The 13,065-nt window shown below is 39.9% G+C and overlaps 1 protein-coding gene across 1 annotated transcript in view; it reads right to left on the reverse strand.

The window, feature by feature from the left end:
* Positions 1-13,065, reverse strand: part of CNBD1 (cyclic nucleotide binding domain containing 1) — a 364,454-nt gene that overhangs the window by 207,954 nt on the left and 143,435 nt on the right. The window contains exon 5 of the mRNA XM_055124427.1: positions 7,293-7,438. Coding sequence (XP_054980402.1) covers positions 7,293-7,438 — 146 coding nt within the window. The remainder of the gene's footprint in view (positions 1-7,292; positions 7,439-13,065) is intronic.

Raw genomic sequence — 13,065 nt, forward strand, 5'->3', positions numbered from 1 at the left:
TCTCTGTCTCTCTCTGTCTCTGTCGCTCTCTGTCTCTGTCTCTCTCTGTTTCTCTCTCTCTCCTTCCCTCCTTACCTCCCTCCCTCCCTCTCTCATTCTCAGTTTAGGCACTGCAATACTGTTAGAGAAAGTGTATCATGCATTATTCTGGTAGCCCACTCCCCTTCCCACTGAGGTAACAGCTTGGTTTGGGTTCTTCTGTCCTGGTCTGCTTTATGATTTATGACCTATTATACATCTCTTCCCAGCATCCAGATTTGGTCACTCAGAGCTTCTGCCTCTAGCTGCCTCCCTGCTTGCCTGTGCTTAGCTACCGCTTATCTTTCTAACTTGCCCTGCACTACAACAGCATATCAAGTCAAGGCATCTCTTAGTTCAAAGGGCACAGGGAAGCAGAGCAAACACTGCCAGTTATGCATACACATCACAATTCCAGTAACAGAGTGGGAAGAAATTAGGATTAGTGGGACCTCTTCATTGGTGTTACCTTTTAATACATCTAATCCAACTTTTAAGAGAAAATATGGGGGTTAGATTTATAGCACAGTGGGTAGGGTGTTTGCCTTGCACGCGGCCAACCCGGATTCGATTCCTAGCATCTCATATGGTCCTCCGAGCACTGCCTTGGATAATTCCTGAGTACATGAGCCAGGAGTAACCCCTAGGCACCACCGGGTGTGACCCAAAAAGAAAAAACTAAAAAGGAAAAGTATGAATTTTGACTGGGTAGTTACTGGGCTGGAGCAATAGCACAGCAGGTAGGGCGTTTGCCTTGTGTGCAGCCGACCTGGGTTCTATTACTCCACCTTCTCGGAGAGCGCGGCAAGCTAACGAGAGTATCCCGCCCGCATGGCTGAGCCTGGCAAGCTACCCGTGGCATATTCGATGTGCCCAAAACAGTAACAAGTCTTACAATGGAGATGTTACTGGTGCCCACTCGAGCAAATTGATAAACATAGGGACGACAGTGGATTGCAGAGCAGTGACTTTTCTGTTCAATAATTCAATACTCCAAATATGACCCCTGCTTATATGACTCACTGTTTAGAAAATAAGATTCAATAACAACATTATAAAAAACAATACTAAGGTTAATGTCTTCTGTACTGTTCTGTGATGGCAGTCACCATTCTTTGTGTTGCATTCATTTTCCCCAAACCTGTTTTTTCTTACCTAAAACATGTTGACAAATCATGTCTTGGATAGGAAAAAGCAAAAATGAATTGTGGATTCTCAATGCATACAGAGCCGGAAAAAGATTCATGGCTAACTTCAAAGAGTCAGTCTTCATGACCTTAGGGACACCTCAGTTACCAGTGAAAGTTTATACACTTTAGGACCAATGGATATTCTTCAAGGCTGAGGATGCCTCTAGTGTAGCCATGGTCTTTACGGCAGGTCTAAATACTTTAATTTCTTTTGCAAGAGTATGCTTTTAAGACTATGGTGACTTGTATATGAAAAATGTGTACTACATTTTTCATGAGACATATCTCAAGAAAGATTTAACTACATTCAGCTTCATTTTCACAAGAGTTGGCTCATTTGGTTTTATAATACGTAAGTGAAATTTAAGGCACGACAGAAAGTAAAGTTGGGAAGGTTAAGGAAATGTTTTTTTAAATGATTACTAGAAGAACACTTTTAGCATTAAAAATAAATATACAAAATTATTAAAGGAGAAGATGTAGTGTTTCTGAGATATAATCTCAAATGTTAGGAGTTAAATAAAATGAAGAAATTCTAAGAGAAACATACTATAAAGCTAAGAGAACTTGGGGCTGGAGCAATAGCACAGCGGGGAGGGCGTTTACCTTGCATGCAGGTGACCCGGGTTTGATTCCCAGCATCCCATATGGTCCCCTGAGCACCGCCAGGAGTAATTCCTGTGCAGAGCCAGGAGTAACCCCTGTGCATTGCCAGGTGTGACCCCTCCCCCCCAAAAAAAAGAAAAAAAAACTAAAAGAACTTAGAATAAAACAGTAAAGGTGATATAGATACAAAAGAGAAAAACCTCTCGCAACAGCAGATAGGCTTCTCGCCTTCTTGCAGCCCACATGAGTTCATGAGTTCAGCCCACAGCACCCCAGGTGGTTTCCTGAGCCCAGCCAGGAGTGATCACTCAGTGCAGAGCTAGGAGTGAGCGCTGAGCACTGCCAGAAGTGGTTACAACACCCTCTTCAAAAAAATAAAAATAAAAGGCTTCCTTATACCATTAGGTTTACAGAAATGTTTTCACACAAGTCTACACAGTATACAAGTCTACACAAGTATACAAGTATAAAATTAATTTTTTTTCTGAAATCAAATTTCAGGTAGCCATTAAATTGAATTCTCAAGCTGAGCTCTTAAGAGTTTTACATTGCCAATCATAAAATGCTCTCCGTCCTAATCACAAAATAAGAGATCCACTGGAAACCTTGATTTAATTTGAAATAATTGTATCTACATCTACATAGCAAGAAATTACTGTATTTCTACTAAACAATGATTTTAGTAATAAATAACCTTTCTGGACTGGACTTTGCACCAGGCTGTTTTCACTCGGGGCGTCCCAGAGGGGGACAGGTGAGAACCCTCCCCGCCCCAAGGGACCCAGCCCCAGCAACTGACCTCCACTACCCAACCGCTGCCATGCTCCAGGCTACTTATAAAACATCCCTTACCCATTTTCTACCATAAATACCATAAATACCACCATACTATGTGGTAATTATGACCATACCATATTTGATGGAGTTCAGACAGTAGACAACCAACAAATCACAGACAGTAATATATGTATATATGTGTATCTCTCTCTTGAAGAGCCCGGCAAGCTACCGAGAGTGTCCTGTCTGCAGGGGCAGGGCCTGGCAAGCTACCTGTAGTGTGTTCAATATGCCAAAAACAATAACAAAAGGTCTCATTTCCCTGACCCCTGACCATTTCCCTGACCCTTGTGAAAGAGCCTCCAATCGTTGGGAAAGACAAGTAAGGGGAGGCTGTTAAAATCTCAGGACTGGAAGGAATAGAGACATTACTGGTGCCCGTTATAGGAAATTGATAAACAATGGGATGACAATGATACAGTGAGCCTTTCTATACAGTGACTTTAATATAGCATATAAATTAGGTAATATACTAATACGTCACTGTATCACAGTCATCCCGTTGCTCATCAATTTGCTCCAGCGGGCACCAGTAACATCTCCATTGTGAGACTTGTTGTTATTGTTTTTGGCATATCAAATATGCCACGGGGAGCTTGCCAGGCTCGGCCATGTGGGCATGATACTCCAGTAGCTTGCTGGGCTCTCTGAGAGAGATGAAGGAATCGAACCCAGGTCGACCGCGTACAAGCAAATGCCCTACCTGCTGTGCTGTCGCTCCAGCCCATACTAATACCTAGTACATACCATTGCTGCGTATAATTACCGTATATAAATACCGTATATAAATATATATAAATACTGTAATATATACTGTACATATACTGTAATATATATTATTATAGTATATAAATAATAATGCAGTATATATTATAGTATATACAGAATTATATATAGCAATGATGATATATGATATATAATATTTAGCATACAAGTAGCATACAAATATAAAGATAAAGGTTATCTTTATATATATATAGTAATCCTGTTTTAGTACCATTTTCACAGAAAAAAATACATTTGTGTGCTATTTGTGTACTTAAAATAGTAATATTGTTTTACCTATTAATATTCTGTTTTTTCTTTTTTTCTTTTTTTTTTTCAGAAAACTGAGTAAGAGACTTATTAGGAAGCTTCTTTCAATAAAGAAGCTCCAAGGAACTTGTGACCAAAAAGAGACCAGACGGTACAAACAGCTGTGTGGAATTGCAGGAGAGAAAATCAAAGTCTCAACAGCAGATTGAAAGTCAGCAGTCTGGTGATGAGGGACTTCTAGAGGGAATACTTTAAATAACAGCGGAGGGAGGGGAAGGCATGCAAGCATAAAGAAAAGGGAGAGGGAAAGACACCTGGTTGAGCTTGTTTTTTAAGTTGGATGAACAAAGAGATTTACAAAGGTCAGATATTTAATGAGTTGACTGCTTTGATAGTGAAACAGATCTGAGCTGTCAGAATTAGATGTCTTAAAAACTCAAGAGAAAGATTTTGACACAGGTAGATGCAAACACAGGCTTTAATATTTTTTTAAGTGTTTGGAACTATGGTCTATTGCAACGTGAGTTGGAATGCCTTCTTTAATATAAAGGATTAAATTGAGGTTGATATTTGTCAAGGAGTGAAAGTTCATATTTAAAGTTAATCACCTGAGTTATTAAGAAAACAAAAAATTGAAGTTCTAACCTTTTAAGATCTCATGCATAATTACAAACACCAACTGATGAATGAATGTCTACTGAGTATGAACATTTTGCCACGAATGTATATAGAAGTTAATTGTTTTACTTGACTGCCTCTCAGTTTTTCTATCGTTAACCAAGGATTTTTAGAATATACATTTTGAAACATCTGCCTAGGTCTATTCCTATGTATATTTCATTAGGTGTTCTATATACTTATGGCATTTCATAGTTTTCATAAATATTTCATATATCAGAAAATATTATAATCATGATCTATAATTATTGTTATACTTGCTATTTCTAAAAAGCTTTTGCATTTAAGCGTATATATTAATTACTTCCTACCATTTTAATAAGTTTGTGCATATGAATAAATATATAGATCACTGTATCACTGTATCACTGTCATCCCATTGTTTATCGATTTACTTGAGTGGGCATCAGTAACATCTCCATTCGTCCCAGCCCTAAGGTTTTAGCAGCCTCTCCTTACTCATCTTTCCCAACGATTAGAGGCTCTTTCAGAGTCAGGGGAATGAGACCTGTTATTGTTACTGTTTTGGGCATATTGAATACATCACAGGGAGCTTACCAGGCTCTGCCATGTAGGTGGGATATTCTCGGTAGCTTGCTGGGTTCTCGAAGAGGCATATGCCTCTCCATCACCTCTATGATGATGTGTAGCATGGCTGCCTTCCAGGAATATGTTCACTCATGCGTGAGGCTCGGCCCAAGCATGTGGAAAGCGGCCTGGAGCGTGGTGGCGGTTGGGTAGTGGAGGTCGGCTGCTGGGGCTGGGTCCCTTGTGGTGGCGAGGGCTCTCATCTGTCCCCTCTGGGGTTCCCCGAGTATATATCAATATAAATATAAACACTTATATTTACATAGAAATATATGGATACACCTTTTATTTTTTGTTTGTTTGAGGACACAAGCGGCAGTGTCCATAGCATTCCTGGCTTGTGTTTGTTTGCTTTGCTTTTTTGAGTCACACATGGCAATGCTCAGGGATTACTTCTGGCTCTGCTCTCAGGAATTGCTCCTAGTGATGCTCCAGGTACCATATGGGATGCCAAAGATCAGCCATATGGGATACCCACCTCAGCCTCATGCAAGGCAAAAGTCCTCGCTGTACTATCGCTCCATCCCGTATTCCTGGTTCTATGTTCAGGGATAACTCCTCTAAGTCCTCTTGGAATCATATATGGTTCTGGGGCTCAAAGCCTGGTTGGCTGCATGCAAGGCAAGTGCAGTTACCTCCTATACTTTCTCTCCAACTTGTCTCCTACATTCCATCCATGGCAGAAGTTTATGTAGTCTGTCTTCCACTGAAGGGCATTTATGTTGTTTCTATATTTTTTTCACAATAAATATATTTTTAGAGAGTTATGAGAAAGCAAATAAGTATTTAATTCCTTGCTTCAAGGTAATGACAAACTAATATTTAAAGTTTGTTCTTATATTGCTTTCAAAATCATTATTTCTGGCCAGGAATGTGGCTCAAGTAGTGGCACATATCTTGTACGTACAAGGCCCTGAGTTAGAACCCCTGTATAATAGAAATTCAAAATTTAATTCTCATTGCTTGGCGTCAAGTTGAATAAAACTTGTTATGAAAAAGAATGATTGAGGGGCTGGAGCAATAGCACAGCAGGTAGGGCATTTGCCTTGCACGATGCTGACCTGGGTTTGGTTCCCAGCATCCCATATGGTCCCCAGAGCACCACCAGCAGTAATTCCTGAGTGCAGAGCCAGGAGTAACCCTTGTGCATTGCTGGGTGTGACCCAAAAAGCAAGAAACAAAATAAAAAAGAATGATTGAGGAGAAATTCTTTAAAAATATATAAACATTTTCAAATGACATTCTCCAGAATCCCAGTTAGGTTTGGAATATAATGATCCCAATATATTACTTTATAAAACCAATAGAATACATTGAGTGGTACCAAGAGAGGCATCAGAATATACTAAAAACATAACTGTCAATAAACACATAATGGGGACGTGAGAGGGAAGGAAGACTGGATCCGAGTGGACATGGGATTGAAGTTGAAGGCTCAAAGGCAGCTGGTCAGCTGGGACAAGTGGTACCAGTACCAGAAACTCAAACACCATTATAATCCTATCACCTAAAGTATAATACATTTTTGAATAAATAAAAACTAGCATAACGGGAAGAAAATGAAATTAACAGTAAAGATAAAGTTTGTTTGAAATTCAACCATAATCAAGTAATGTGCATGACATTTTGTGCCTTGGGGTTCTTACATGTTGAGGTGATATTTTCTTTTATTACTGCCAGAAATAAAAGAGGAATATTTATGACACAAAAATAATTAAATACATTTTAATTAGGGCTCAAATATTAAAAGATAATGTTGTAGTTCTGATATAGGGATATATGACAATGGATATGTTAATATCTCATCAAAATTGTCTTCAAATTAAGTTAACATTTCTGCTATATACTTGGTAAAGCATCTAGAAACTAAGAAACTAAATTACATCTCTAGATTTCTTATTCAGTAACTGGATCAGTGCTTGTATTAGTCAAATAATCTTTTTGGACACTTGGTGTAATAACTATGAAAACTAGTGTTACACTGCTATTAAATGGAATGTCAACAAGTGGTTTTCAGAGTTTGATGGCAGCATCACCTGGAACTATATTGGAACATGATCACAGAACTAGATCTACAGAAACGTAAGAGATTGGATGCAATAACATGTTTTCATGGGTAATTCTGGTGCATGATCTAGGTAGGTAAATATCATTACTTATACACTAGCACCTAAAATGCATTAAAATGTTAAATGTCATTCACTATTTAACACTTACAAATAAAATATTGTCAAATTAAATTTTTAACATATCAAATATAATAACAAGTAGTAAGGCAAAAAATGCAATATAGTTATTTGCACTTTATCTCACAAATTACCTTCTAGATTAACTCATTACCTGTGCTACCTTTTATCCAGGTCTCTGAAGAAACATTCATACTAAGGGATCTCAATTGCTCAGAATTTATCTTCTCAGTTAAATCTGGAATTGTTTTCAACATCTTCCACACAATATTGTGTTCTTGCTTTGTCCTGTGAATAGGCCTAAAAGCAAAAATTTCAAATTGAAAAATACTATAGCATAAATAAAACAAAGACAAAAACATTCAAATAAAGAATAATTGAGGTTTGAGTTCCCAAAACTATATTTTTGTTCCACTTAAAGGTTATATAAGTATACCTATGATATGGGAACAGCCATGCTTATTTTTTGATTTGGGGACCACACCTTGCAATATTCAGGGAAGACTCCTGAATCTGTGCTCAATAATGACTTCTGGCAGTACTCAGGGGACCTATGGGATGCCAGGGATCTAATTGGAGTTGGCCATATGCAAGGCAAGCACAAACAGCATAGAGTTTTCTTTCTATCCCAGAGGGCAGCATTTTTTCCAAATCTCCACATTTACCCATCTGGAGGCACTCAAGTATTGTGCTTCTGAGGATTTGTTAAGGGTGATTGTCACAGTCATTGATTCACTGAATGCAGAGATTGACTCTGAATATTTACTCCTGGGAATCCATCATATTTACTTGACATAAGCCTCAGGTGCCTTACTTTCTAAGACCCCCCCAAAAGGAGGGTCCCAGAGAGGAACCTGGATGAAACCAAGGCAATCCACAAGTTACCTTGGCATTGAAAAGGGGCAGGCTAAGTGCCAAAAGACGTGCAATAAGTTAAGAGCACAGCATGCTCTGTCATGACCTAAGTTAGAAGCAACTGAATAAGGACCCTCCTGGGATTAGGAAAAGCAAACCTGTCCTGAGGACTCTAGTCTGGGGTATATAGAGATGTCCCCAGGAAGAGCCAACCTTTAAGCTTAATATATCTCTTACTGTGTCCATAAAAAATGACTAGAACCATTATTAAGAGGAAAATTTAAGATAACTGTTTACATGGATTTCTAGCTAAGGAAAGGAGAAAGCAATATGCCCTTAGATGGAATTCTGCCCATGGGCAGATCTCCTAGCAGTAATCTAGAGTTCTGAGCACCCAGGTGAGATTTTGTCCTTGAGTTAATCTAGTAGAACTTTCCCTGAGGGAAGGCCTTTACATCTATTCACTGTAACCCTAACCCTACCCTTCATGCTTTGTCTATAACTAATGCTGTGAGACTTGAATAAAAGGCCACTGATTACCAACCAGCCTGTGGCCCCATTCCTTCATTCATTCATTTCTGTTGGCGGCCTGGGGAGGTGGTTCTCAGCTACTGCATGAACTGTGCTTGAACTCACATGTGTTTAGTGATTTTATTTAAAATCATGAATAAGTGTTGGATTTTGTCAAATACGTTTTTATGTATACTGCAACTATCATGCATTTTGTATTTATCCCATTACTATAGAAAATTTTATTAGATAATTATTTGGTCTTAGATAAATCTCCCATTACTAGGATAAATTTCAATTTAGTAATGGCAGATAGTCAATTTGTTTCTGAACTCAATTTGCTACTATTTGGTTGAGAATATTTTCATCTATGTTCAGAGGCTCATTGGCATGTAGTGTAGATAACTTGTGATATCTTCCTCTGGTTTTGTTATCAGGATAATTCTGGCTTCATAAAATAAGCCAAAAGGTTTTGATAAAAAAATAAATTTATTCTTCTAAATTTTATTAAGATTGATTCTAATTTTCAAGTCTGGTACAAATAACCAGATAAACTACCCAAAAGTTCATTTGCCTCTATGTGTGTGAAATTTCTTTTTAATTAACAAGTCAATCTTTACTTGTTCTTTAAATTCATAAGTCCCTTTCAGTGTTTGCCCCCCCAGGGGCAAATCAACTGAGGAACAGTACACTGATGGGGAGAGAAAGAGCATTAGTCAGCAACAAGCATATTTTCCAAAAGGTACAGTCACAGACTCAGGCTATCAGAGTGAGTGATACATTACCTTGTGGATAATTTAATTTACAGACACACTCCACTTTATCTGCAACTCTAAAAGGTTTCTGGTAAAAGATTTCTTTCTAGCTGGGAAATCTTTCCAGCAACAGTTGGACCCTGGGGGCCATACCCAGGGATTCTCAAGCCATCGGTGTGAACCTGGTGGTCCGGTGCTTGGCCAGAAATGTGGTACCGCTAGACCCTGTGATGCTGTGGGACAAAGGGAAACTCTGGGAGGCAGGCGATGTCAGGGGATCCAACTAGGATTCAGAAGTTACTTCTAGCTTAACACATTCTCTCCAACAACTTTGCCCTCCTTAAAGCCAGTTTTTTTTTTTTTAATCTTGAGAGACATTTCTGGGCAGGAACTGTGAAAATGTGGAAAATAATTTCCTTCTCTTAGTCATTCCCAAGCAACCCCCCAAAAAGTCAGGATAAATCCCCCAAGGTCAAAGAGATGATTGAAGAAGTGGAGGAACTTCTCAGCACGCTGGCAGTGAGCACTGTTGTAAACATGTGACCTAAGCAATAATAATTCAATAAAAAATTTAAAGAATTGACATCAGTTCCTTTGCTTTTTTTTTCATAAAACTGGGGCCTTCTTAGCAGTGCTAAGGGATATATCTCCTGGTAATACCCAACTTGTCCTTGCAATCTCATAGCTCCGAGAGTTATATAGCCACCAGGTTACACCCGGCAGTTCTTAGAAAGACTTGGATAGCTATGAAAGATATCTCCAGGGTCTTTGGATTCAGTTCTTCATTTTTTCCAGTGTTGTTTAAGTTTAATCAATTGGAATGGTTTTGTATTTCTGGTTTTGCTTTTGATTCTCGAGTCAGTTTTAGTAATTTTTTTTATCTCTCCTGGAATTTGTCATTGTTGGACAGTTTTTGTTTGTTTACTACCTTTCCACGTTTTTCAATTGAAGCACTGATTTCTGAAGTTATTCATAGTTGAATTTCAGGCATAAATATTGTAGCATCAATCCCATCACAGTGTTAACTTCCCTCCAGGTTCCCTCCTATATTCCTGTATTCACCATTCCTTGCAACTGTCTAGTATCACAGTCATCCCATTGTTCATAGATTTACTCCGGCGGGTACCAGTAACATCTCTATTCCTCTCAGCCCTGAGATTTTAGCAGCCTCTCCTAACTCGTCTAGTATTTTTTAAAATACAGTTTTCTGTGAGTTTCAATGAAGGCTATGCATGACGGACTCGAACATTCAGTGCTTGTCCACGGCAACAGATGGATGAAGGACTGGGGTAACGAAGAAATTGGGCCATAAGCTGGTTGGTAGACAGCTTATTTCTCTTCTCCCCAATGTAGTTCTATCCCTTACAGCATAATAATTTCTCTTCCTCCCTCCCTCCTTATAGCATCACTGTATCACTGTATCACCGTCATCCCATTGATCATCAATTTGCTCAAGCAGGCACAAGTAATGTCTTCATTCATCCTAGCCCTGAGATTTTAGCAGCTTCTCTTTACTCATCCTTCCCAGCAGTGCTGCATTGCAGGCTCTTTCAGGGTAAGGGGAATGAGACCCATCATTGTTACTGTATTTGACATATTGAATACAACATGGAGAGCTTGCCAGGCTCTGTCATGTGGGCAGGATGCTCTTGGAACCCTGCCAGGTTCTCTGAGAGGGAGAACTAGACTGTAAGAGTTCGCGGCCCCGAGCACTTCAGGGAGCATTGCTTTATAGTCTCTGGATCTTTGCCATTGATGGGATGACATGGCACCAGGGGCAGTTTGTGGGTATTGCTGCCAAGCTACTGGAAAATTGGGGGTCTGGGTGGAGAGGCCCAGTCCCAATCCCAGCAGGCTTGGAGATCCCAGCCCTGGGTCCTGCACACCTGGGTTCCTCTGCCAGTTCCTTCGTGCTCGTCCGAATGTGTGGAGAGGGATCTTGAGCATGGCTGTGGCTGGGTTCTGGAGGTCTTTGGCTGAAAAGGTTCTGCTCAGGGCGAGGAGGGAAACTCAACCTGCTCCACTCTGAGTGTCCCCGATGAGGACAGCCTGGCGTGGGGGCAAGAAACCCTGCTCCTTATATCATAATTATATAGAAATCATGAAGGGTGGGGGTAAACACAGGATGATTGAACATTGTTATAACAAAAAACCAGAGGTAAAACCTCTCCTTCAGGAGAAATTCTAGAAGATTAATTCAAGGACAAAATCTCATCTGAGGTTTCAACATTCCAGATTACCAGAAGATCCACTCAAGGGCAGGATTTCATGTAGGGTATATTACTTTCTCCTCTTCTCAGCTAATAAACCATTTAAACAATCACAGTAAATTCACTTCTTACTAGTAGTTCTAGTCATTTTGTATGAACATAATAAGAGATGTATTAAGCTTAAAGGTTGGTTCTTCCTGGGGACATCTTGCTATATATCCCAGACTACAATCCTCAGGTCAGGTTAGTCTTTCCTAACCCCAGCAGAGTCCTTATTCAGTTATTTCTTTTTGGGTCATGACAGAGTTTGTTCCATGACTGAACTCAGCTTGTTTCCTTTAGATGCCAAGGTAGCTTACAGCTTGCCCCTGGTCCATCCCTGTCCCTCACTGGGACGCTTCTTTTGGGGTGTAAGGAAGTAAGGGCAGCTGATGCTTATGTTGGGTAAATATGACAGATGCCCAGGAGTTTTGGAGCATGGTAACAGGCGCCAGAGCAGATAAGACCTGTCCCTGCATAGTGACCCAGTAGGGAGTATCTGGGGGCATTTTACAAGCACCAGGCCTTGAGTCTCACCCAACCCCCCAAGAATTGTCACCTACACTTATCTACTCATTCCTAACTGCATCATCTAGCCCTAATTGGGATTGTGTCAGGGCAAAGCAGAGTTGGAAAGGTGATAGGTCAGTAATGCTAAACTTTATGGATTGTGTCAGGGCAAAGCAGAGTTGGAAGGGTGATAGGTCAGTAATGCTAAACTTCATGTGATTGGGGCATCCTCCATAGCCAAGACTCTCTATGAAATATGTGTGTATTTGGCCATCAGCTGTCTCCTGGAGTGGTTTCTCTGCGCATCCTTTGCCTCGAGTCTGCAGGAACCCGGTGCAAAACGTGTCTGGGCACATTGGGGAAAAACTGTTCCCTAACTAGGAGTAAATAATATTTGGAGTTAATTCACTCCCATGTTACAAAAGCAGGACTCCTCGCTGGGCTGTTTTCACTGAGGGCGCCCCAGAGAGGGGGGCGGGTGAGAACCCTCCCCGCCCCAAGGGTCCCACCCCCAGAAGCCGACCTCCACTACCCAACCACAGCCGCTTTCCGAATCGACACGTTATAAGACACTTCCTACACATTTTCCATAATTACCACGCCATATTTGATGGAGTTCAGACAGTAGGCAACAAATCATAGAGTATATATATATTTTTTCTCTCTCTATATGTGTGTATATATATACATATATATGCATATATAGGTGTGTGTATATATATTATACAATATATATAATATATTATAAAATATATATTATATACATTGTATAATATATATATACATACACCTCTCGGACAGCCCGGCAAGTTACCGATAGTATCCTGTCCACACTGGCAGAAACTGGCAAGCTACCAGTGACATATTCGATATGCCAAAAACAATAACAATAGTTCTCATTCCCCTGACCCTGAAAGATCCTCCAATATTTGTAAGGAGTGACTGCTAAAATCTCAGGGCTGGGAGGAATAGAGACGTTACCGTTACTCACTGAAGTAAATTGACAAACAACAGGATGACAGTGATACAGTGATACAGTTACAAAAGC

The sequence above is a fragment of the Sorex araneus genome, chromosome 2 (genome assembly GCF_027595985.1).
Source record: "Sorex araneus isolate mSorAra2 chromosome 2, mSorAra2.pri, whole genome shotgun sequence".
NCBI lineage: Eukaryota > Metazoa > Chordata > Mammalia > Eulipotyphla > Soricidae > Sorex > Sorex araneus.